The sequence below is a fragment of the Talaromyces amestolkiae genome, assembly GCF_001896365.1.
Source record: "Talaromyces amestolkiae strain CIB chromosome Unknown scaffold6.1, whole genome shotgun sequence".
Lineage (NCBI taxonomy): Eukaryota > Fungi > Ascomycota > Eurotiomycetes > Eurotiales > Trichocomaceae > Talaromyces > Talaromyces amestolkiae.
Window position 1 is genome coordinate 519,533 of NW_024468042.1, and position 27,773 is coordinate 547,305.

The 27,773-nt window shown below is 44.0% G+C and overlaps 2 protein-coding genes across 2 annotated transcripts; one reads left to right on the plus strand and one right to left on the minus strand.

Annotated features, from left to right (window-relative positions):
• Positions 1–1,266: 1,266 nt before the first annotated feature.
• Positions 1,267–2,469, minus strand: BHQ10_003767 (uncharacterized protein; the record flags this gene model as incomplete). The annotated part of the gene is made up of 5 exons (XM_040876059.1): positions 1,267–1,590; positions 1,664–1,823; positions 1,878–2,004; positions 2,087–2,152; positions 2,208–2,469. 5 exons carry the CDS (start codon positions 2,467–2,469, stop codon positions 1,267–1,269), a joined length of 939 nt encoding a protein of 312 aa, XP_040732271.1.
• A 3,166-nt stretch (positions 2,470–5,635) lies between these two features.
• On the plus strand, positions 5,636–20,509 carry BHQ10_003768 (uncharacterized protein; the record flags this gene model as incomplete). The annotated part of the gene is made up of 1 exon (XM_040876060.1): positions 5,636–20,509. The coding sequence occupies one exon, from the start codon at positions 5,636–5,638 to the stop codon at positions 20,507–20,509; it is 14,874 nt and encodes a 4,957-aa protein (XP_040732272.1).
• Between the last annotated feature and the right edge of the window lie 7,264 nt (positions 20,510–27,773).

The following is a 27,773-nucleotide window of genomic DNA, read 5'->3' on the forward strand; positions in this document are numbered from 1 at the left end:
ATTATGACATATGTGTATTTTCCTTTCGAAAACGCTGCCTAGCGTTTAGTTCTTTAAAAGAGGCACATTTCTGCTGCAGAGAGGTGAGTTTAACCAACACTTGCAACCACCTGTGCACCCTTCATGTTCAGCAAATCCTTGAATCCGGACAATTCGATCGTTTCTCGATGACTATCGTGATGGCGTGTTAGTGCGAGTGCACTCTCTGGATTTTGCTCGATGATAGGTGTGTAGGTGTGTACTCCGTATTGGCGCTTTTCGTATAATTTGATGTGATTATTGCCAGTCCAGAAAATCTTCCAAATTACGACTTTTTCTATAGATATTGAGCCATTTCTTAGACTCATCTCATAGTTCAAGTCTTTGACATACAAAATACGTGTCTCAACGGCCGTTCTCTTTGGCTGCCTTCCCTCTTTTAGAAGCAGCGGATCCTGTGGCCACCCTTGCCGATTTGTCGCCGTTTTCTGATCTTTCAGTCGCCCTCTGTGATGACAAACGTGCTGTTTGAAAGTTATTGCAACGGGTCGACTGCTAGGAACTGTCATATATTGACAGCCGGCCCAGTTTCAACCTCGTTCAATATATTATTGCGTATCGAAAACAGTGGTTGATCGCATTACAGCCCAATCGCGAACTTAAATCAGCAACTTACTCGATACATTCATTGTCATTGCTCTCGGACGAGCTTCAGTATTTGTCAATCACTCTAACACTAAAATGCTTTCTAATTCTATACGCTTGGGAAAATCCCCAACTGTCTTTCTGCAACCGTACATATTAAACACTGTCCTTACTGCTTTTTGTGAATTACCAACGAGCTGATATGGTATCCCATACATGGTCGCCATAGTCATTCTTTCTATCAGTCACTAGGTATCTAGGCCTCTCAAATCACTCTTGAAATCAAAAATCTCACTTCATTCCATAAATACACCTTCGTGTAATGACTCGACTTATTGATACTCCAATTTCTGGCTCCTCATATACCTTTGCTTAGTAGTTTCCTGTGCGCCGAAAGTCGTTCAACTTATGCATTCTACTAGACGAAACGCTACCACACCACTAGCTTCGGCTACATATGAAAAAGGAGTATCATGTGTATTATGTTTACAAAATTTTTGGGAAGATTGGAAAAGTTATGCAAGAGAAAAATAAGTTAGATTGGAGGTATTTGTTTTGAGTTCTTTCAAAGTTGACATTTGTTGAAGATATTTCACCAAATCAATTGCTGTCATCTCTTCCTGCTGTCCAGAAATTACTTGTCTAGCTACGGTCACCATGGTTGTGGAAGTCACTACTGGTTTTCCAGTGCTCAACGCCATGGCTCTCTGTCCACGCCTGTAGCTTCGAGAAATTGCGGCATTTAGCATGGCCATTTGGATCTCCCCTGTATCCAGACTTCACATCTCGATCTTGGGTGATCATCATAGGGGTGGTGTCACCGTGACACATCAGGCTCATGCGTAGTGTATCTATGCATTGATCTACGTGCATTCGATTTTCCTCAGGGGATTTCTTCAGTTCTTCAGGGATAAGTTCAACTGATAAGTTGCCGGCTACTAGCCAGCTGTATTGCCGAATAAGGTCCTAATAGAAGACGATATCGTATTAGTCGGGTACAGAATGACGAAACGCATTCAGCAGGCATATACTGACTCACCAAGCATGCCAGTTGATGGTAGACTTCCAGCCACGCAGTGTAGCCGGAAGCTTCACTGGTTTCGACGTATTCATAGAACCTGAGTTCAGTCTTGGTGCGGTTTAGCATCGGCATCGCCCAGTCTTCGACTAAGATGGCTTCATCTAGTGGTTCCGTAGGACTGTCAGTTCATTGTGTCATTGTCTTTGATTTAAGCTTGACTAAAGAAGAAAACCACTGACGTTGCCATAGCCCTTTCCACGCCTTCTCTGTACGCTCAGTTGGTCGACCTATGTATTCATCGCCTCCGAAGGCATCGTAGAGTCCGCTTTCCAGGTATTCAATGGCATCATATGCAGGAGCTATTGACGTCGAGGAACATTAGTGACCTGTTCTATATATTTGACTCTGATCCAGGTGACAAGAAAGAGAATCAAAACCTACAGTATACAGAGAGGCGCCGAGCACAATCGTTCTCTGTTGTGAAATAAGTAGTCTCATTGGAGTTCACTAAGAGCAGTTAGATATAACGGCAGAATTTTGGTGTCTAAGACAGGGAACGTACGATGTGACTTGCCATATTTGTCACCAACGTCTCTAGTCTTCAGATAAAGTGATGTAGCCAGAACAATATTCAAACCAAAGAGAAAGATGAAAGCGAAAACGACAGCGTAGAGCAAAGGTTGTCTTTTAATGTATGGCCAAATACGACGCTGGTCTATCTGGGGACTGTGGCCATTACCTAGAAGATTACCACTCTCTGTTTGATCATCTTTTTGACTGAATATATCATCGTCGGATGATGGAATATGTGTATATTCTGACATTGTCCCAATTAAACCTCTCTATTACTATCAGAGGAAGGAAAAGGCAAAGCAAGGCAACAGTTCCATGCAATAGAAGTGCGAGGTATCGATAGCTCTAGAGCCGGGGCTGTCGTGAGTGGACAAAAATAGAAGTCATATCCTTTCCGTTTTCAGTCTCCTAATGGCTGCAAGGCAGCGTTGGAAGGATCAGCGTAGTCCTGCTCAGTGGAGATCATTTCTATTTTTTTTCATCACTTGGCAATTCTATGTAAGTGCCTATTTCTTTTAATTTCGGAAGATGTTGGAAGATCAGACCTATTTTGACCCGTTTCCCTGTTTTGCATGATGTAACACGTAACAGTAAGAATCTCCATACACCTTCCTTACCGTATTGTTGTAAAGAAAATATACATACCGTAAAGTTACAAGCGTTTTGGTTTTTGCGGTTGGTACCGTAATGTAAAACCGGTAACCTGTAAATTAAAACTGGGCAGGTTCATCATTGGAGATAAAGATACAGAGGATCGTAATGCTTCCCTGTTATGGTAGAACATTCGCCTATCATACTGTATTAAATGAGAAAAGTAACACATGTAACTATTCGCTGTAATATATTTAGCCCAGTAATTACTTTATGTTCATGGAAGGGACTAAAGGTACGCACTCGATTGTACCACTTTTTCATGTTCACAAACTGAAATTACGATCACAGAGCTGAAGGAGACTTGCATAATTTCACGAACTGAGTAGCTTATCACCCCACATCAATACGCCTCAATCATAGTCATGACATTCATTCCCACAGCAAGCGTTTTGGCCACCCTGAAAAGCTCAAAATTAGGCTGTTCGCCCATAATTGTTGTGGAGTTTCATGGATGGCGGCAAAGACTAAGAAAGCAAGCCAGGCGGACATCCACCGTACCTAGCGGAAATTATGACCGATCTCTCTCTAAACGACGCCTGAAAGATCAAACGCATTTTGCATTGTTTGCATTGGAGAGACTTATTTGGCTTTTCAGATGTGCTATAGAATTTTCGCTTTTATGTGTCGTGAATAACCCTTGGTTTATCATGCCCCTTAACAAATTACGTACTTGAGGAACGAGTGCTGTGTATCATGCAAGAAATGTACGCTTACAATTTTCGGGCGGAGAACTCAGTGACCGCTGCAGACATATCTGCAGCTTGGACAATATTGCTGAAAGATTATATTGGATCTTTTGACGTGTCTTTTTCTTTGATAAGACCGAACGCTGGCCACCCTACCTGTCTTCATCTATATTTGACGGAGAAGACTACAGTCAAGCAACTATACCAGGAAATAGAAAAGCAGCTAGCATCAGATTGCTATGAGCACGACACCAAAGATGATGTATCTCATTGCACTCAATTACGTATTCGTGATACCAGATTTGAAAAGTCAGTTGGAAAAAGTCCAGAAAATGGATCTACAAGCAAGAACTTGCTGGTTACAAATGGCTTCCCTGAAGAAAAATTAGACCTCTGGCTTGATGCTGTCATATCGGATGACGAAGGACACGTCCAGATTTCTGCCCGTTCGATATCTGCGGGGTCGGGCGACACATATTGCCGGAGAATGCTGGAACAGCTACAGCACGTTATTTGCCAGATTCAACGACGAGAAAACATAAATGCCTTGGTCTACAATATAGAGACCGCTACTCAAATCGACAAGCAACAAATTCGACAATGGAATGCACATATTTCAGAGGCAGTAGAAAGTACCGCCTTGGAAAGTTTCGCCAACCATGTCAGACAATCTCCTACTGCCCCCGCGGTCAATGCTTGGGATGGTGATCTAACCTACCAAGAGCTCGACCGCTTGTCGACAACATTCGCATCGCATCTTATATCCCTTGGTGTGGGCAAAGGAAATATTGTGCCATTGTGTTTTGAGAAATCTAAGTGGACTCCTGTTGCAATATGGGCTGTCATAAAAACAGGAGCAGCATTTCTTTTGGTGGATGAGGTACTACCAGAAGGAAGAGTGCGACTGCTTGCAGATACCATTTCAGAGGAAAAGATTGTTGTCCTATGCTCAGTCTCCCAATATGATAAAGCGCAATGTTTTGACTCTAGTATTGTTGTTGTTGATGAAGACTATCTCGACAACAATCCATTTCCTTCTCCCTTTCCGAAAACGCAGTGTATTAGCCCATCTGATCTCCTCTATGTTGTCTTTACGTCTGGAACAACCGGAGTTCCGAAGGCGGCGATGATTCAAAATTCCAACATTTGCTCTTATGTAAATTCAATGAGGAATCTTCAGAATCTTGACCACAAATCCCGGATTCTTGCATGGGCATCATACTCATTCGATGTTTCCTTGGCAAATATCTTCCTTAGTTTCCTGACGGGATCTTGTCTTTGTATCCCCTCATCATGGGAGTGCAAAAATGACGTGGCTGGATTAGTCCGGAACTATGAAATCACGTACGCCATGGTGACTCCGTCCATAAGCAAGATTTTGCGTCCTTCAGATTCGCCTACTCTCGAAATACTTGAACTTTGCGGCGAGCCTTGTAGTGAGGACGCCTTGTCTAGATGGAGAGGAACTTCTACCCGTGTGATGAATACATATGGGCCGGCTGAATGCACGGTGACAAGTGTGGCCAATGAGAATGTCCTACTATCTGCCAAACCTTCGATAATTGGAAAGGGTCTAGGTGCGTGTTGGATAGTAGATCCATTCAATACTGACCGCCTTGCGCCTGTTGGAGGAATTGGTGAATTGTTGTTAGAAGGTCCTCTGGTCGGATTAGGCTATCTCCATAGCCCTGAAGCTACTCTATCAAGTTTTATAGAGACACCGAAGTGGATGGAACGAGACTGTCGAAGTTTAGCGGTGGGCCGCCGAGGAAGGCTGTACCGGACTGGAGATCTTGTACGTTATACAGGAGATGGCATGATTGATATTGTTGGACGAAGAGACACGCAAGTAAAGATTCGTGGACAACGAGTCGAACTGTCTGAATTGTCAGCTCACTTGCAACATGTAATCCCACCATCCATTCAGTGGGTTCCAGAAGTGGTGAAACTTAACAACCGCGTCGATTCCCTTGTTGTTTTTATCGTTCTCCCAGAATATCAAAGCCGCATTGCAGGATTGTTGCAGTCTTCAGTCAATCAATGGGATTTGGTATTGAAGAGCAAACTACATCCGGCCATGATTCCCAGCACTTACATTCAGATCGACCAAATACCACTTGGATTGACTGGCAAGACAAACCATCGTGAATTACAGCAGATAGTGCATTCCTTATCGTCGAGCTCATTCACGTATCCACAATCTGGGGCTTCCATTCAGCCTCAGGAAAAAACTATCGGATATAAAATTACAGACGGTTCTATTGATGCAGTCAGACATGTCACTGGGGAGGAAGATGTCAACGAGGAATCTGACCATAGTGTCAGCAAAAGTGACTGTACCAGGACTACCGAAGAGAACAACCGTTTAGAAATATTGAAACATGTTTGGGCCGAGCTATTTGACACAGACTTGACTTCCATAAATCCGAATTCTTCATTTTTTGAATATGGCGGAGATTCTCTAGCAGCAATAGAGCTTGTCGGATTGGCGTCACAAAAAGGCGTTCAGCTTGATGTAGCTACAATCTTCCGACATCCACAGCTCTCAAACTTGGCATCATGGAGCAAATTTAGTGCCAACTTCCTTCCTCAGGTACCAGAACAATTTTCTCTACTGTCAAGTGAAATCAATCTAGATGAGGTTGCTTCGGCTTGCAATACCCACCGGGAGAACATCGAAGATGTATATCCTTGTACGCCGTTACAAGAGGGCCTAATCACGTCTAGCGACTCGAAAGCAGCAAGCTACGTCGGAAGGGCCACATTGCAGCTACCGCATAATATCAGTCTCTCAAGGTTGAAGAGAGCCTGGGAAAGAGTAGTACAAGTCCATCGGATTCTACGTACACGCATCATTGATCTGCCAACCGAGGGCCTTGTCCAGGTAATCTTGAAAGACAACGGAGCCTCGTGGGGAATCAAGATCAGCAACTCAAACAGTTACAGTTCAAAAAATGATAATCTGTCAATGGGACTCGGTACAAGTTTGTTGCACTATAGCTTCCTACGTGACAAGAACACACGATCGACATATCTCACTGTGGAAATGCACCATGCAATTCATGATGGTTGGACCCTTCCCCGACTGGGTGAGGTGTTATTCAAGGCATATCAGGGCGTTCGGCTTGAAGAAGGCCTGAGTTTCAATGTATTCATCAAATATATCCGAAGCCTTCCCGAACAACTCGCGAAGAACTTCTGGGCCGAGCAGTTCGTGGGAGGTAAGGAAACCACGATCTTTCCTGCCGTGTCTCAGAACATCGCGGATCCATCTGCGAAAAGATCAACAAAGATCACGATGCCACTTCTGCGAAGTTCCATCCGGACAGTATCCACACCATCCTTGCTGAGAGCAGCTTTGGCATTAGCCATTTCTAAGACTGTGGGCAGCGAGGATATTACCTTTGGTGCTACTGTATCAGGTCGCAACGTTCCGATAAATAATATTCAAGATCTGCTCAGCCCTACCATATGCACGGTTCCTGTTCGCGTGAAATTTCATGGACACATGAGCGTTGAGGATTTTCTCCTTGCCATTCAGAACCAAAGCATAGACTCCATGCCTTTTGAGAATTATGGTCTCCAAAATATCCGAAAGATTAATCTGGAGACGCAGCATGGAACCAGATTTGAGACACTTTTCATCGTTCACCCGCCAAATAATCGAAAGCTTATTGACAAGCAGTCGCATTCTACGCTTAGTATTGCTGAGCAGGAGCTCAGGAATCAGTTGGAAAATATTAATTTAAGTTCTTCACTATCCAGCTTCAACGAATATGCTTTGATGATCACTGTTCGTCAAGAAAGCTCCTGCCTTGAAGTAGAGGCCAATTATGACTCAAATGTGATCCAGACATCTCAAATCAAATTACTTTTAGATCAGCTTGCACATTTGGCCCAGGAGATTTCTCGCTCAGAAAACACGGCAAAAAATTTAAAAGAAATACAGTACGCCAGCAGTAAAGATCTGGACACGATCTGGAAGTGGAATGCTGTTAAGCATGTGCCAAAGCAGAAACTTGTTCACGAACTAATCAACCAACACATGGGCACATCTCCTCAAGCAATGGCTATTAGAGCTTGGGATGGCAGTTTGACTTATAAAGAGCTTGACAGGTTAGCAGCACAGATTGAGAGAAAGCTTCGACAACAAGGAGTTGGCAGGGATGATATTGTCCCCATATGCATGGAGAAATCCATGTGGGCAACCGTTGCTATGCTTAGCATCTTGAGAGTTGGGGCAGCCTTCGTAGCGATGGATGTTCGACATCAACCGAGGAAGCGTCTACAGATTATTGCCCAGGAAGTCAAGGCAAAATGCATCGTCACAGCTGGTCCTGCGACGGCCCTTGCAGGAGAGCTCACAAGAGAGATTATAAATTGTGACAACCTGTCGGGTGATGATGATAATGACGGGACCGATTACTCCATATCTGCGGGACGCCACAATTCTTATTCAGACACAGCTTTTATAGTTTTCACATCCGGCAGCACTGGAGTGCCCAAAGGTATCAAAATTACTCATGAAAACTTTTCTTCGACCATTGAGATCCATGCGCAGCAGTTAAAGTTATCAAGCGACTCAAGTATTTATGACTATGCCTCTTATAGTTTTGATATTGCAGTGCATAACTCGCTGATGGCTCTGACTTTGGGCGGCTGTCTCTGTATACCGAGCGAGGATGACCGAGAAAACGACATCGAGGGCTCTTTTGAGCGACTAGGAGCAAACTGGACCGACATTACACCATCAGTCGCAAAATTGATCGAGCCATCTGCAGTTCCAAGTCTTAAGACTCTCGTGCTCAGTGGTGAAGCAATGACCAGAGAGATAGTGGAGAAATGGAGCACAAAAGTGGCCCTGATAAACGCCTACGGCCCTGCAGAATGCCAGATCTGTACAATTCAAGAAGATGTTAATGACCCTAGTCGTGCCTCAGATATTGGACGCGGTGTTGCTTGCTCGACTTGGGTGGTCGATTTCGATACCGAGGAGCCTTCCCCAATTGGAGCTATTGGCGAGCTTGTCATTGAAGGGCCCATCGTAAGTCCTGGGTATCTCAATACAAGAAGTGACGCTTTTATAAAAGACCCTCAGTGGTTGCTTCGAGGCTCATCGATGTTTTCTGGAAGGCATGGAACGGTTTACAGGACAGGAGATCTCGTTCGGTATCGACCTGATGGTACACTTATCTATATTGGAAGGGCGACAGATCAGATAAAGTTGCACGGCCAACGCATAGAACTTGAAGAGGTTGAGTTTCGGATTCGACAACTGATAAATATTTCGGACGATGTTATTGTTGATTTGATTGAATATGAAGGGACGGACTCGCTTACTGCTTTCTTCTTTCCCCATAACTTCAAGGATGCCGCCACAGATACAAACCTGCAACCTCAGGTTGTACCTTCGGAATTATTGATCAAATTGAGAGATGTTCTTCCAGGATATATGGTTCCGACAGTATTCTTAAGGGCATCTCATCTTCCTCTGACGCCCTCGCGGAAGATAGATCGACGGAAGCTGAAGAGACTTGCTTCTCTACTACCTAGAGACCTTATCATAGCCTTCGAGCATGGAAACCATCATGATGATGCAACGGATTTGACTGAAATGGAGTTGATGATCCTTGACATATGGTCTCGGGTTCTGAAGCTTGAGAAGTCCAGAATCAAGCGGCAGAGCGACTTTTTTCAACTGGGAGGCGATTCTATCTCAGCAATGCGACTGGTGAAGTATTGTCGCCTGAAAAACCTGCTCGTCACTGTCTCGGATGTCTTTCGACACTCTCAATTCCAAGAACTATGCAAGCTTGCCAGTGATGCGGTGCATGACGAAAGTAGGCCCGAGGCGACCTCCAAAAATATTCCCCAATTTTCACTTTTGTCTATCCACGATAGAAAGTCGCTTATTTCAACGGCAGCAAACGCCTGCAGAGTTTCTGAAGAAGCAATTGATGATATGTACCCCTGCACACCGTTTCAGGAGGGTGTCTTTGCAATGACCGCTGGAGACTCTTCAGCTTACGTGCAACACACGGGGTTAAGATTTAGTGATCAGCTCAATTTAGACAGAGTTCTCATATCATGGGCTACTGTCATTGATAGAAACCCCATACTGCGAACACGTCTCATACACGAGGAGGAGACCGCCGCCCTATTCCAGGTTGTTATCAAACCACAGCCTCAGGAATGGAAGCGGTATGATACAGTGGCGGATTACTTATCAGAGTCAGTGAAACTTCCAATGGGACCCGGTGACCCTCTTTTCCGTCTCAGTTTGATTCATGGAGTTTCAAACTCGTCGTCGAATGATTCTGCACCTAGTCTAATATGGACAATGCATCACGCAGTGTATGACTCATGGAGTATGGATCTGATCCTTCGACAAGTTTCGGCATACTACCGTGCTGAGGATCGTATCTATGTCAACCCAAAGTACAGTTCTTTTGTAGGATTCATCGTTGAACAAGAACAGAAAAGTACCCAATGGTGGGATTTATATCTCAAGGGAGCTTCAAATGCTTCAATATTTCCCAAAGCCCCCATGGCCGAGAATCTACAATTGACTGTTACTGCGGATAAAGTAATCCGCAAAGAGTTTCTATTTCCTGACGTCCTTCCGCCAGGGTACTCTCCAGCTGTACTCCTACGTGCTGCTTGGGCAATAGTAATGGCTCGACACACCGGAGGAGAGAGTGTTTTGTTCGGTGAGACGCGATTAGGTAGAAATGTCAGCCTGGAAGGTATTGATGCATTGGTCGGACCAACGATTGCGTCAGTTCCTATATTTACGAGTGTGGATCGAGACCAGACAATTTGTTCTTTCTTGACACAAATTCGTGATATTGGCCTTGAGATACAGAATTATGAGCACCTTGGTATACAGAACATTCGACGAATCAGCGAAGACGCGAAAGCCGCCTGCAGCTTTCAGACACTTCTTGTGTTCTTAGAAAACGAGGACAGGGTGGATGGTGATTCCTTATTTCATGTCGATGAGACAATGGATGACATTCGAAATTTCAATAGCTACTATTTATTACTCTACCTCAGCTTGAGCAAGAAGAACTTTGTCATTCAAGCGGTTTTCAAAGACTTCGCTATCGACCAGGGTATGGTCGAACTTCTTCTTGATCAAATAAACGTGGTACTGTCGAGCTTCAGTACATTGCCTCCACAGACTGTTTTGCATGAGCTTGATAAGGCAACCGAATATGACTTGGCTAAGATCTGGAATTGGAACGCAAGGCCGTCAGATACCGTCAATGAATTCGTCCATGATCTTATTTCTCGCAAAGCAGAGGAAAATCCAGACAAGCTCGCTGTAATTGGTCACGATGGACAATTTACCTATCAACAACTCGATGATTACTCGACGCATCTTGCCACCAGGCTTAGATCAAGAGGGGTTGGCTTGGGCTCAATTGTGCCACTATGCTTCGAGAAATCCGCCATCGTCCCGATTGCCATGTTAGCTGTCATGAAAAGTGGCGCTGCATTCAGTGTGATGGATGTAACCTATCCGGAAAACAGACTTAAAAGCATCACATCGGCCGTCAAAGCTAAAATTATTCTCTCAAGTCCATCGCAATCGCCGCTAGCAGCACGGTTGGCTGATAATGTTTTTTTGGTAGATGACACGAACTTTACAACAAATGTGTCTAAAGCCCCTCAAAAGATCTCACATGACACAGACAGACTTATGTATGTTTGTTTCACCTCGGGAAGCACTGGAGAACCGAAGGGCGTCATGGTCACTCATCGAAATCTTGCATCTGCAGCTGTCGCCCAGACCCAGGCTCTCGATTTTGTCCCACAAGATCGAATATATGATTTCTCTTCCCATGCGTTTGATGCTAACATCTGGCATTTCTATCTGGGATGGGTATGCGGTGCGTGTGTTTGTATACCGTCCAATGAAGAGCGGAAAGAGAATCTAGCAGGAAGTATCACGTCATTTCGGAGCACAGCGTTATTTTTGACACCGTCTGTGGCTCGCTCTCTTGATCCTCGAGAGATCCCCACTGTCAAAAGGCTGTATCTTGGTGGGGAGGCTGTAACACCTTTGGACGTATCTATGTGGAAGGATCACCTTGACTTATGGGGTGCCTACGGACCAACGGAGACAACGCCCCTATGCATATTCACACGCCTTCGATCTCCGGATAATGCATCCAATATTGGGCGTGGAATAGGGGTAAGGTCATGGATATGCAATCCCAATAGTGATGAGCTTGTTGGAATTGGTGCCGTTGGTGAAATGGTCAACGAGGGGCCTCTCGTTACTAAGGGTTATTATAACCAACCTGAAAAGACCGCTTCAGTGTTTATTGAAAATCCGAAGTTTTTGCAACGTGGACATGGTAATATACCGGGGCGCCCCGGGAGGCTTTACAGGACTGGTGATCTAGTAAGATACTGTTATGATGGCACAATACAGTACCTTGGGCGTGCAGACACCCAGGTCAAGCTGCGTGGGCAGAGAATTGAGTTTGGTGAAATCGAGTACCAAATGAAACGCGCACTTTCCGAAGTAACATCTGTATGTGATGTTGTGCTACACCCTAGTTCGAAAAGACCTATGCTTGTTGCATTTTGCGCAAATACCTCTTTGAGGAACTCTTTGGACAAGAAGAATTTGCAAATGCAGCTTGGGAAGAGTCTTCCGTCTTATATGGTACCCGAATTCTTTTTTATCCTCCCTGATATTCCAAAGAACCCTTCCGGCAAAGTCGATCGCCTTAGACTAAGAGATATAGGAGCTTCAATGATGCAGGAAATGAGCTCTAATCAAGAAAAAATCAACGTTGACCATGTTCATAATCCTTTGACAGAGATGGAAAGTCGGTTGGCTGGGCTGTGGATCACAGCCCTAGGAGATCCTCCAACGATGATCAGCCCGGAGAGTGAGTTCGCCGACATCGGTGGTGACTCTATCGCTGCCATGAAGTTGTCCAATATTGCTCGTAAGCATGACCTTAGCTTGACAGTTAGAGATATCTTGGAAAACTCGAAACTGTCAGCAATGGCGCTTGCCATGACCGCGATTGATGACAGCGGCGCCTCATACCAAGCCTTTTCTCTATTGGATTCATCACAGGAATCCGAGCTTAAGTCTCGTGCAGCCATGATTTGTAATGTTCCTGTCGACTCTATTATGGACATGTATCCTGCGACGCCGCTCCAGACCGAAGTATTCGCCCTGACAATGAAGCAGCCGCAAGCATATATGAAAACATCGGTTTTCGAGGTACCCTACAATCTCGAAATTGATAGGGTTATAAAGGCTTGGGATGCTGTTGTAGAAACAGTTCCGATCCTGCGAACTCGATTTGTGCAGATACAGTCCGGTGACTTACTCCAGGTTGTTGTGAAAGGGCATGAATGGAAAGAATATGATAGTGTTGAATCTTATGACGCGGCATCCGTTCTTGACAGCCCAGACTTAGGAAGGCGATTGTCACATTTAGCCATAATTCGTCAACCCACAACCACGAAAATTATTTGGAAAGTACATCACGCTCTATACGATGAATGGTCGATTCTGGTCATCGAAGATCAACTCAGACGAGCATACAGAGGTCACAGCATAATAGAGCCACCAGCCTATGCCAATTTTGTTGCATACTTGTCCTCCCAAAATCAACAAGATGCCTTGAAATACTGGAAGAACCGTCTTGTTGGCATTACACCGGCATCAATATATCCGAAATTGCCGTCACGAAAACATCTGGTGCGGCCTTCGGCTATACATAGCCGTACTTTGCGATATGATAGTCTACAGCATCGCGGCAACCTGCAAGCTAAGGTGTATGCTTCTTGGGCCCTAATCGTCTCCAAATTGATTGGGACAGGCGATGTACTATTTGCTTCCACATTAACTGGGCGAAATATTCCACTAAAAGGCGTCGAGCAGATAGTGGGCCCTATGATCACGCCAGTCCCCATCCGAGTTCGCCTGGATATTACCAAGACAAATCAGCGAGTAGATGATTTTGTGACGACCATTCAGAATGAAATAGCAGATATGGCCCCATTCCAGCACATTGGAACCCATAATATTCAAAGCATCAACCAGGATACGCAGGCTGCCGCAAAATTTCAAACTCTTATTGTCTTGACACCAGCGAATGAAAATGACGATCAGAGTTCGGAGCACCTTACAACATCCAACTGTGAGTTAGATAACTTTAAGGGGGACAATTTTCATACCTTTGCGCTGGTCCTGTTTTTGTTTCCAAGAAAGTCGTCTATTGATCTCCAGGTTGTGTTTGACCCTGAAGTGCTCCACAGACGTGATGTCGAGCGTCTCAGTGGTAGATTGGAGAAAGTTTTGAACGAGATCGATGAAAAGAATTTTTTCTCAGACATTGATTGTGTTGCTCAGGAGGACCTAGATGATATATGGAAATGGAATTCCTCCATACCAATCGCCTCGTCCCAGTCTCTCCATGAGGCCATCAATATAGGAGCAATGGGTCGTTCAGATAAGATTGCCATTGACGCTTGGAACATTAAAATAACCTATGCACAGCTTAACGAGCTATCAGATCGTCTTTCTGGGGTATTGCTCGGTCAAGGTGTTAAACAAGGGTCCGTTGTTCCAATAATTTCAGAAAAATCAGGTTATGTGCCCGTTGCCGCATTGGCCGTCCTCAAATCTGGAGCCGCTTTCATGCCCCTGGACGCCAGTCTGCCGCTCAATCGAATGAAGGAGATTGTCGGTCAGGTAAACCCGGATTTCATCTTGTCTGCCGACTCTACCTATAGTATTGCTACCAAGCTGCAGCTGCGTGTCATATGCATTGAAGAATCTCTTCGAAACACAACGAAGCCCATTGATCCTCTGCAACACCGCATTAAAATTGAGTCGGACGATATTGCATGCATTCTTTTTACATCTGGAAGCACCGGAAAGCCCAAAGGCGTGATGCAAACTCATCAATCTTTATGCTCTGCTATCATGCATCAATCGGCGGATACTGGCTTTGATGAGAATACCAGGGCGTTTGAATTTGCGTCTTACGGTTTCGACGTCAGCTGGAATATGATTTTCAAAGTTTTAGCAACTGGAGGTACCCTCTGTGTTCCAAGTGATGATGAGAGAAACAATGATTTGATCGGAGCTCTCAACCGCTTTCAAACCACACTAACAGAGTTGACAGCCTCTGTTGCTCGTCTTATCAACCCGGCGAATCTTACCACACTTGAGACTATCATACTTTCTGGTGAATCCGTCGACCAACGTGAATTTGATGGCTGGAAACCGAAGATTCGTTTGATTATTTGCTATGGACCTTCTGAGTGCACTTCGGTTTCTACTATAAATCGAGGAGACAGCATCCAATCAATTAATAGCGGGATCGGCAAAGGATCCGCCTGCATTACGTGGTTGGTCAATCCGAATAACCACCGTCAATTGATGCCAGTGGGGGCTGTTGGGGAGATTCTTATACAAGGCCCCATTGTTGGCAAAGGATACTACAATAATGAGACACTGACGAGGGCTTCATACACCGATGATTTACCTTGGCTACAAGCCGGACATAGCATTGTGTCTAGTCGCTCATTCATATCTGGGGATCTTGCGACCTATGATGCTGATGGGAACCTTCATTTCGTGTCTCGAAAAGATCTTCAAGTAAAAATACACGGACAAAGGATAGAGCTTGAAGAAGTCCAGTATCATGTTCGTTCGATATTGAAAGACCGCCCCGTTGTGGCATGTGTTGTGAATGACATCGCGGGAGATAATACGCAAAGACTCGTCGTATTCATAGGTGGGAGAAATGCAGTCAAAGATCAGCGTCAATGCGAGTTCACGTTACCCGATACCGCTACAGTTGGGCTTGTTGCAACTCTCGACGAGAAGCTTGCATTGGTCGTTCCTAAGTATATGATTCCGTCCGTCTATTACTTCATTACATCCATTCCTTGCACAACGAACGGCAAAATAAACCGTCAGAAGCTCGCTGAAATGGCTCTTGTAGCTCAGCCAGACCAGAAATTCCGCGGAAGAGCACCTCGAGCAACAACCAATAGGGCGCCAAATTCCGAAAATGAACACACTCTGCAGGAACTGTGGGCAATTGCGCTACGAATACCAATTGAAACTATTTCCGCCGACGATAATTTCTTTCATCTCAATGGGGACTCAATCAGTGCCATGAGACTTGTTGCGGCGGCGCGGGATCGAGGCGCCGTCTTCAATGTTGCTACTATTTTTGAGAATCCTAAGCTTTCCGACCTTGCCCTCAAAATGACAAGAAAACAACGCATACCAACGACGATGAGACCATTTGAATTACTTCATGATGGTGTGGATAAGAAGAACGTGCGTGAAGAAATTGCAGTCAAATGCGGAGTGAGAGACCCAAACGAAGTCGAAGACGTTTACCCTTGTACGCCTTTACAGGAGAATATGCTAGCTGGCACGATAAGAGACCCGAGTGCTTTCATCAGCTTGAAACTATATCGAATTCCCAACAACGTGGACCTCGACAGACTACGTGATGCTTGGATGATGGTTGTAAGAAAGCATCCAATTCTTCGGACTCGGTTGGTAGACCTTGAGAAACATGGTCTAAATCAGACCGTAATACGAGGGTCTGACAATCTTTGGGTGCCATACCCTGACATGAAAACGTTTCTTAAGAAGAATTCTGAGCAGGTCATGGGTCCAACAACGCCGTTAGCACGCTGGGCTCTGATTAGAGAGCAGGACCAGCGTATACTAGTGTGGGCAATTCATCATGCTATATATGACGGTTGGATGCTGCCACTAATTGAAAACGAAGTCAAGAAAATCTATTACAGCATCGATTCCGACACCTACCTTGATATACGACCAGTCGTGAAATATATTCTCAATGAGCCAAAAGAGGCATCTGTCTCATTCTGGAGTCGGGAACTAGCAAGTGCCGAACAAAGCACGGTGTACCCGTCTCTACCACACTACAAAAAGAACGCACAGCCCTCTGCTTACCTAGAAAAAGACATGGTTATGCATTCTTCTTCCCAAAACCCTCAGGTTAACATATCCGCCTTATTGTATGGAAGCTGGTCTATTGTGGTCTCTCGTCTCACAGGTACTACTAAAATCAGGTTCGGTTCGATTCTGACTGGACGTAATGCACCAATTGATGGCATAGAACGCGTTATGGGGCCAACTATCACAACTGTTCCGATTGTGATTGATGTGGTTGACAGTTATATGATACAAGACTACTTGCGACAGATACAAGACCTGAATGTTCGAAGAATGCCTTATGAGCATTTTGGGATCAACGAAATCCGGCGTATCAACAGTTCGTGCAAGATTGCCTGTGATTTCCAGACTGTCTTGGTCATTCAACCTATCAATGACACCGCCCAGTTCTCAGGCTCCGCAAATGAGCATGATATTCTTGAAGAAATCGACGAGACAAAGGTAGAAGGCTTTCCAAATCAATATTCTGTTCTAAATCAATACAGCTTGATGCTCGAACTTTTGCCCAGTGGCAATAAGATGAAAGTTCGAGCTAGCTTTGATTCTAGTGTCATCTCCCAGTCCGACCTAGAAAGGGTCCTCGTAATGTGGGAAGCCACAATTCAGGATATGATGAAAGCGGTTACTCGTCAGTCCACCATGGTGGGATCTTTGAATTCAATTTGTGATCAAGATCTTCAAGATATCTGGGCGCAGAACCTCAAATCGGTTAACCCAGCCAGTGCGCAATCTGTCCTTGAGACGATCTCTGAGATTGCGAAAATGCAACCCAACGCTCTTGCTATTGACTCATGGGACGGTCAAATCACCTACCAAAAGTTGGAAGTAACTTCATCATTGTTGTCTGATCAGCTTTTGTCCATGGGCATTGGTCCTGGCTCCTTCGTTCCCCTCGTCTTCCGCAAGTCACTGTGGACAAATGTTTCAATGCTTGCAGTTTTGAAATCTGGAGCCGCTTTTGTTCCTCTTGATGCAAATCATCCTGAAGGTCATCTGAGATCTATTATGCAACCCTTGAATGCAGATATCGTTTTATGTGAAGCGTCAACACGTGACCGAGCCTCCCGACTTGCCCGTTCCACGTTGATAGTGGATGATGAAATGTTCTTGTTGGCTGAGCGCAAAACATTTGACTCGACTATTCTCCCAACAGGAATCCGATATCATGCTTGGAAGGATATTAAACCGGATTCCCTGGCGTATGCCGTATTCACTTCTGGCAGTACTGGAGCCGCCAAGGGAGTCAAAATCACTCATCAGAACCTTGCTACAGCCATCCACTACCAAGCTGGTGCTGGAGCGTATGGTATTCATAGGCAAAGCAGGACGTTGGACAGCTCATCTTATTCATTCGATGCATGTATCTGCAATTTTTTCTATACGATAACCCAAGGAGGTTGCTTGTGCATACCTAGTGATGATGCTTTACGTGGAGATATCGGAGCATTTATGCAGCAATACAAGGTAAACTGGGCACAACTGGTGCCATCAGTCGCTCGCACGCTTGATTCGAAAAGATTTACCCACTTGGAAACTCTTGTTCTTACAGGAGAGCCATTGACGAAAGGCGATATCGAGATGTGGTGTGACAAAGTCCGTTTGATTAACGCATACGGTCCGACGGAATGCACCATCTTGTGTTCTGTTTCGTCCCCAATAACCGGAAGCTCTCAGCTTGGACATATCGGCTGGGGAAGAGGAGCGAATTTATGGTTAACAGAAATCGGCAATCCCAATAGACTGGCACCAATTGGTGCTGTTGGAGAGATCTTGATCGAGGGACCGATTGTTGGATCTGGGTATCTTGGTCCATATGACTTCCCTATTGTGGAAGATCCGCCATGGCTTGTTGCTGGATTGAAAGGATCCTATGGACGGTCAGGCAAGCTTTACCGCACAGGTGACCAAGCCAAATATACGGATGACATGCATTTGATTTTCATGGGTCGAATTGGGGCAGAAATTAAGCTACGAGGTCAAAGAGTTGATATATCTGCAATTGAGGATGCTGTTCGGCGCCGCATTCCGAGAAATTGGGAAATTGCTGCTGAGATTGTACATCTGCAGTTGGATCACGGAGCAAAGGACTACGACAAGCAAACGTTGCTTATCTATGTCTCTGACAATTTATTGCAATCGTCTTCATCTTCAGACTGTCTGGAGGTTTTGAGGAACGCACTTCAATCCATCATTCCGGATCTCAAAGCTTATCTTGATTCCACAATGCCCTCATATCTACAGCCAGAAGCTTTGTTTCCAATTTCGGCCATACCCAAGACTAGTTCCGGCAAGACTGATCGCCGCCGTTTGAAAGTTATGGGCACTCAACTAAATTTACGAGATCTCATTTGGGTCGCGGGAAATATGATGGTAACAACTTCAACCCCGTTGACCACACCGACAGAAAAAACACTCGCGGCTTTATGGTCTGAGCTTCTGGGAGTCAAGTACGAATTGATATGCAAAGAAGACGACTTCTTTAAATTAGGAGCCGATTCACTATCAGTCATGAGGTTGACAACAAAGGCTCATGAGAAGGGATTCGAGCTGAAGCCTGCTGATGTGTTCTCATGTTCTAACTTAGAACTACTGGCAGAAAAGATGGTACGAATTTCTACAATATCCAGTAATACTCAGGCATACGAGCCTTATAGCCTTCTGCGCGGGGTCTGGGATAGTTATGACTCTGCTAGCGAACTCATCGCATCGACACTGCATATTGTGTCGGACGAAGTGGAAGATATTCTCCCTGCGAATGGATTTCAAGTCGATTACATTTTGAACAAGGAAGAGCCACTGGGGCTTCAGTATGCCTATATCGATATCGCGCCTGAAGTATCATGGCCTGGATTGATCGACGCATTTCGTACTGTGATACATGAGTTTCAGTGTCTTCGTGCACGGTTCTACTGCCAGGATGGTCGCTACTATCAGATTATCCTTAAAGAAGCTCCATTGGTTGTGGAAGAAGTCCAATTAACAGGCCAAATGACGACCTTTTTCAACCAGTACTGTGCAGATGATTGTCGCCTAGCAAAACTTACGGATGTTTTCAGCAAAATTATCTTGGTATCTGACGGTAACCGGCGACGTGTAGTATTACGTCTTTCTCATATGCAAAATGATGGATGGTGCACCATACGAATCTTCGAGAACCTAGCAAATGTTTTCAATGGATTGGAAGTTGAAAACACGGTGAAGTGGACAGATCTACTAAATTACCGCCGATCAATCGCGGCGGAATCTCGTGAATACTGGAGTGATGTTTTACGTGACACTACCAGGTTGACCCCAACACTTGTCTACAAGCCGAAGGAAGGAAAAATTCGGACTCTTCGAACTTATGCTCTGCCATACTTTCACATTTCCACTGAGAACCGCCGCACACGGCCGACTGTGGTGGTAAATGTGGCTTGGGCACTTGTCCTTCAAAAGCTCGCAGGATATGATGATGTGGTATTTGGGAACGTCACAACGGGACGCAATGGCTCTCTACCGGGTCTTGATACCGTGATTGGCCCATGTGTAAACATGTTGCCCATGAGACTTCGATTACGAAATGAGTTCGGCCTTACTCGTCGTGAATACTTGCGAAAATTGATTGAGGCTTCTGCTCAGCAAGTAGACGAACGTACTTTGTATGAAGGACTCGATTGGGAAGAGACTGTCAATAAATGTACCAAGTGGCCCTCCGGCTCGCGGTACACTTCTGCCGTGCATTTCCGTAACATGGCGTTTGAACCTGAGCTCTTACTTGGAAAGAATAAGGTAAATTTTGCTTGGTATGAATTAGTAGCGGTACCGCACTGGACTACGATCTTGGTTTATCCTGAGGAGGACGTTTTGAGATTATGGTTGTTGGCCAACCCGGCAGAGATTGGTGACGATGGTGCTGATGAGATACTGAACATGCTCGCCGAATACTGCGACGAGATCATGGATTCTTTACGGGAACATTAGCGAATTTGTCCTTTGATTGTCGCTTTCTTTATTACATATGGGATGTATGTTTTTGTTGACAAATTAAAGCTTTTGCTCAGGTCAAAATGTAATTGCTAAAGTCGATATTTCGGGGACTTGTTCTCATTCTTTCATTTTTTTCAAGTGCATAAATTGGATGCTAAATTACAGACAAGGAAAACCCTCAATTTACAACGTGCATGAGAGGAAAATGGGACAAATATACTGGGGATGTGATGCTTAGACATTAAAGTCCATCAGGAAAGCCAAGAGAAGCCAGTAATCAACCACTGGTTGTTCTAGAATTATCATTCAGACCAATTTGCCCTTGCTCTTCTGCTTGATCGGCTTCTTGTGGCCAGCTATCAGTACTTACCAAAGAGAAAGTTGCCAACCAGTAGGACAGGTACTAATTTGCTATTGCATTATTTTCAGCAACTGAACAAAACATTGGAATTGATCGACTAGTCATTATACATAGACACGGTGAAAGAATTTTCTGACTAGACATAGACAAATCTGCAGGATCAGGTTCAGAAAGGTGAGATTTGTCTATCATTGCCTCGGTATTACCTCTAGCCAGTAGCTCCATAGACCTGATCATCCCTTAGCTCTCGTATGGAGGCGTAAAAGGGTTTCACCTTCATGTGCAAATTTCCAAGGCGTCCAGTCTTCGGGCTCCCTTCAATGTCGGTACTAAGAGTCCTCATATATAGATGACATAGTTAATCTACTTGATTTTAAAACGTGGGGCCATTCCAATGATCCGTTTACTGTACGGTAATACAAGCAATACGTGAAGGATGTATTGTCTGTAACACAAAGTGATTCTTTACGTCGGTATGTATGAATAAAATACCAAGATGTGTAACGTGTAATCAAACAGACACTCCACAATTTTTTTCGAGGACACCTCCTGCTCCACAGACTTATATGAGCGCACTATTGTTTATACGAACATTATGATGTATTTTTTTTGCCACGGTTGCCCTTGTTGGAACTTCATTCCCAGAAGAGCTGATCCAACAGCTCTCCGCCAACGTCAATACGCATCGACTACTCACTCATTTCGGCAAACGCATTGGCTGAATATGGAGACATAATACGACATAACGCAATCCACTTTTGTGGCTAACATCTGTCATGAGACTCTCCTCAAGATATTTACCTAATACTATTGGAAGGCGTGGGCAAAACTCATTACTCGTAAGGATAAGAAAGTGGATATGCGTCAAGGAGGCATTGACTTTCATCACAGTACCTAGTTTCCTGGCGATCACCATGATCTGACCGCACTTGATTACTTTCAACTAGGGAGTCTGGGTGAAATTTACTCCTACTCTCTATGCTACCGTCCATATTGCATGATCGGTCCCCTCTGATGGTAGATTGAGCCAGGATCGCAACGCGCATCCGCGCTCGTCAGAATTGTAGATTTGAAATTTGGACGTTCCATTTGACTTTTTACGCCTTATTCCGGTCTACTTTTTTTTTTCAAAATGGCTAAGAAAGATCTGTACTCCCCTTTGAGTCAAACAGACCATGAGAGTTATCAACAAAAACACGACAATGAAAACTCTAGAAACAGACCGACGAGTAACATCCAGCCAAAACAACTTTCGATTTGTGTTTACATTGTGACCACATTATTGATATTCACCAATATCGTCTGGAGCGGTATCTTTCTCTCAGGGAACGGAGTCTGCTCAGCCTGCACTATTCATGAAGACAGCAACCAGTCAAAGGATGAGCCACCTCCGAGCTACGCCAGTGCCCCTCTTATGCCAGTGCAATATAAGCCATTTTTGTGGAATACAGTGTATAGTTCTGAGGATCAGACAATTCAAGATGAAACATGGGACTCCATAGTTTGGACTCACGGTTTAATCGCTGTCGATCAGGAATGGGCTAAATCTCAAAATTGGCCTGAGACCATGGCTCGACCCAACAATGGCACTCAGGCAGTATACTTGCTAGAAGCCTACCATGAAGTACATTGTCTACGGCTCATAAGAAAAATGTTCAAAGAGAGTCGGGAGTCGCCAGCACCTTTATCTGAACACCAAGCGCGGCACATAGATCATTGCTTCGACTCTTTACTACAAGTACGCAAGCGTGTCCATCCATACTTCAATACACTTCACATTTCAGCACTAACTCTCTACTAGGTGATCATGTGCAATGCAGATTCAACACCTCTATATACATGGGGAACCACGAAAGTTGGAGATGGTCAAATACGTAGATGTAAGAATTGGAATGCTTTGAGAGATTTTGCAAGCCAGAACTCAGCTTGCTTTTTGGAAGATACCGGGGAGTCATTGAATGAATCCTTCAGTCATTGTGGCCTTGGAGATGGACTCAAGAATTTTATGGAGTAGCGATTTTCATGTTTCTATATTTTTCAAGCCTATAATAGTCATATGTTATATCATTTTACGGCTCCTGGCATGACCAGGTCAGCTCAGAATCCACAGAATGGAACAGAACGGAGTCAAATTACCCCGCGCTCCACACAACGGGGCAGCACACGCCATATAACCTGTATTTGTAATCTAGCTAGGAGATTGTATTTCTAGTTTTATCGCTTGTCTTGCGATATGTGTGTTCGTATGCATTAGCAGATTGTTTTCCAATATTTGAAGTGAGTAATTATTCAGGTCACGAAAACACCTCCGCTTCTCAGCTTTTCAAGTGGTATTTACGCCAATGCAGCCAATCGGACCCCTAAGTGCTTCTTGTTGGTTTATCTTGGGAAGTCGGGATTAGGAAAAGGCGATATCCAAGAAGCCTATCAAGAGCGAGCCGACCAACATAGCTAATTAATTTATAATTGATAACCGATTCATAAAGCTATCTAGAGGGTACATAGGTCGTGTATAAACCTATGCGGTGCCTTAGTAAAGGGCATATCAAACAGTCTCTTTACTAACGTACATAAAGATCGAGACACGATCTCACAGACAACAAAGGAATATGAAGCTATTCCTAGATTATAAAACACATATATCAAAGCACGTTGAAGCTCCATTGAGCATTGCAGAATATGCCCCATTCTGCTTCCTGCAGAGGTGCTAAAATGTTGCTTCATGAAGTCCTCAGGACCTGTAATATACACATGCAAAGAGCACTAAGAAACACGCTAATGCATGATAAGATATACATCCCAAGACAAAAGATAGTTAATCTAAATAACTAACTACTAGGTAGACCACTTAATGTACCCGCGGAATGATGATGCGCTGTTCCCACAACGCTAGCTAGCCTTGCGAGGCGTGCGGCACTATGCACTAAGTGGGTCATAGATTAACATTTTTGACAAGGCACATACAGTACAATGGTGTTGTTATATTTCGTGTTATTTCGACTCAATGGTACGTACGGTAATACAGTAATTCTACCAACAGTCTGTATCTCACTAGTACTCAATGCCTGCGTGACTCGTATATAACCTTACATTGTACAAAGAATTATATTATCATCGCTCCGGTACATAAATATGTCCGACCCCTGGAAACATATCTGGCCCCACGGCGCCAAAAAGGCTCGTCTCTCGCAACCGTATGCAGGCCTTTACAATTCGTGATTAAGAGACCCAGAGCTCAGCAGACGAACATTATGTTATGCAGTACGGATTCGCTGGGCCAAGGGACTGTTGTTCACATTGTCGGAGTAGGCCCCTAATTGGGCACTAGGCTCTATGATGAGCCTACTTGAAAGGTGTACCACAGTGTATCGTATCTAGTTCTGGTGGATTCACAACTTGGCCTTTAAATTCATGATATACGCCCTTAGATAAGAAGGAAACCCCATACATGTCTGATGAATAGGAGGGATGTTGGTAGAGACTTTTACAGGGTCAAACTGCATTTCCACCCTTTTTTTTTTGTTTTGTTTTTTGAGAGTTTGTCTCGTCGCTGGAATGCGAGTACAGTACAGAACGCTATCCAGCACTTACAAATCATCTGCTCATGACATCTTAACAACATGTTCATTGTTTTTTCTTGTATTCCAACAAGCTTGTAGTATGCTCAGAAGCATATGCATTTTCCTTAGGCAAGATGAAGCTGGTAAGTGTCACTACCAAAATAGAAGTATCATAGACACAGCTAGAATACGTTCATGAACCACTGGTAGGAGTAAACATAAAGGACTTTGATATGCTACGTAGTAGAGCCCATGTTCTTCTACCTATCTCTAATACATGTATTATAAGTTTATCTATCATGACATGCTAAAAGTAAAATTAGAGAGGTAAAAGTTCAACAGATATATAATTTATAAAGACTCTATCATACAATAAAGCTTATATGGGAAAGAGAAAGGAAGAAAGTAAGCAAAGGGGTCTTCATGCGTAGAAGGAATATCTCGCTTAGTGGGCAGTGCTCATTTCTCATATTCTGAACTTGTAAAGCGGATCTCTTCTTATGAAAAGTAGAGCAGATATCTGCGTTTCATTGACAAGCTACCTAACATTTCCTTAAGCAACGAGCGGATGCGTTCAATCTAATTAGAGCACGTCGAGTTCTTAGATGAGCGTCTTATAGCAATATCAATCAATATGTGCAGCCAAATGATCATCCTCAACCACCGTCAACCATCATTCATCATCAATCATAAACCAAAGTAGGACATCGTAGGCTTTATCGAAAATAACGTTTCTTTCAATACCAGGGTGCCTCTTAATTTCATTTAGTTAATGGCCTATGACTTTCATGATGTTGGTACAGACCTGATAGTCTCGATGAATAGCTGCTGAAATAAATCAATGACTCTTTAACAGTCAGCAGTACCTGCACCAATGGTACGCTCTTCGGGGACATTCGCTTCAACAGGTGCTGAGAAAGCAACCATAGGCATAGCAGCCAAGAGGGTAAGAAGAGCTCCAATGAAACGCATGTTGACGGTTTGAAAAAGGAGAAATGGGAGATGAATTCTTAGGGAGTTGATGATTTGTTTTCTTCTTTGTTTGTTGTAGGCCGAAGTTGATATTCAGGAAATTCGCATGGGAAATTCGAGACTTTATATAGGAAAAAAAACTCACTACCATGTCATACAATCACCTGATTTGTCCTGACGATGTCTCTTCCAATCTAGGAAGTGGTTATTTCTGTATTAGAAAAACCTGATGGCTAGCTCAGACTTTGGTCTATTGATGCAGTATTTAGGATATTACGGTCTATTACCGAGGACATAAAATACACTATCTTGTGAAGAATTCACTCCGTATGGTTCTATCGCGTACTTCTATGTATGTAACCCCAGTGATATCAAGGAATGGGTATGTTGATCAACTCTTAGCATGCGTATAGCTTCGTTGGCTCAGTGTTAAGGTGCGACCAATCCCGGCAGGCGAAAGGTTTCATACTTAGGGATTCATGTATACTCCTTTGCAAGCCGCATTAAAGCCAACTTTGTCATGAATTCGTCGTACGCTATTGGCGGCGTTGGATAGGTAGGTGGTATGCATTATGCTCTCTATAGAAAGTTGCGACTACAGGCCCCAAGATTGCGCCATCATTACTATCAAGGTAGTATTCTTCAGATATTTCCTAAACAAGTTGCTCACATCAAAGACAGCCAAGAAGGGATTATCAATCTTGTTAGGACAGCTGAATCCATTTTGTCAGATATCTTCGTCGGATGAATGAACGTGTGTGTACCTTGGAGCGAAAAGGACTATTTTAGTTTAGTAATAATCACATGTACCATTTTTTGCGCTTTGCACGAAAGTGTGGGAGGATTATTGCTCTTGATGGCCCTTATGATTGATTCACCCTACTATAAACCTAAAGTTTCTACAGTGAAATTCATCTTTCTACCGGCATATGAACCGTGCTAGAGATAGCGCGAAAGCAAAATTCAACAAAGAAGAGCAATGAATGAAGATCATAGTAAGGACCACTTACTTCAGGATCATGGCTTCGAAGAAGATCCTGCTGTGCCTACATTGCCTTACAGACGAGAAACCCTTGTAAGATGGAAGTGGCGACTCGTTATTGGAGTCCTGGCTCTGTCAATAATAATGAACCTCTATCTAGTCGTTACGGTTGTCTCTGCAAACAGGGAGGAGACAGGTGATTTGGGAGGAATGGCAGCTAACCGATCACCATACAGTTAGTGCAACCGTACCCTATACTATGTCTCTATTTTGATTTTCTCTTCTTAACTCTGACTAGTTCACATGGAACAAAATACTGACAAAATCTTTTAGCTGGGCTTGGATTAGAGATCCCAACCGAATATAAGACTTGGACTGATTACACGAGCAGCAACGCAACCCTGGCTGATGAGATGTGGGAAAGTCTCAATGTCGATTCTGTTGCAATAGTTGTCACCCCGGAATGGGCGCAGGAGAAGAGACTTCCTGATTCAGGAAGATTTATATGGGATAAAACCAAACGGGTTTACTATATAAAGGTGTTCCACCAATTGCACTGTCTTGTAAGTGAAAGACTTTACCCATGATGAAACTTATTCTTAAGTAGAATATATTATCTAACTAAGAGATAATCAAAACAGAAGGCAATTCGAAAGACACTACATGACTTCATAGCTACCAACAGCACACTTGTACCATTGAAACACATCGAACACTGCCTGGACACAATACGGCAAGACCTCATGTGCAAAGCAGATGACACGCCCATGAGCAAGACAACAGATGGTGCCGGCGCCAATCAGACCATGCAGTGCAAAGACTATTCAAAACTAGTGGAGTGGACAAAACCACAGCAATCTTGCTACAAACATCTCGACAATTATATAAATTTAACTCACCCAGAGGAACGTTGGGCTTTTTGTCCGACAGACAGTCCGTACTATCCTGTCATGCAGGCATATTTCGAAGAACATGGACATCATGACCCCTTCTTAGTGTGATGCGAACCTTTCAAATGTTGACACACTGGAAGATGTATATTTTCCTATTTCCTATACCTCAGATCTGTCTTTTTCATCGAGCGTCTGGACTTCGCACTTTCTGATGCATTCAAAACGAAACAATGTGTATATGGATTAAAAGATTACTGTACGCCCTTGACGACCAAAGACTTACAGAAAGCTGTGCCGAAGGATATCAATTGTGATTGAAAGCATGACATACCACGGCCTAGTACAATACTTTATCAAATAAGTGTGCACAACTTTGTACTATACTGGAGCTTCTATTTCTAGATACCTTATAAAGCCGATTGGGGGAGCATAAGTGTATGCATTTCAAACTAATGCTCATAGTTAATCGTGTATCACTCAACTTCGCACG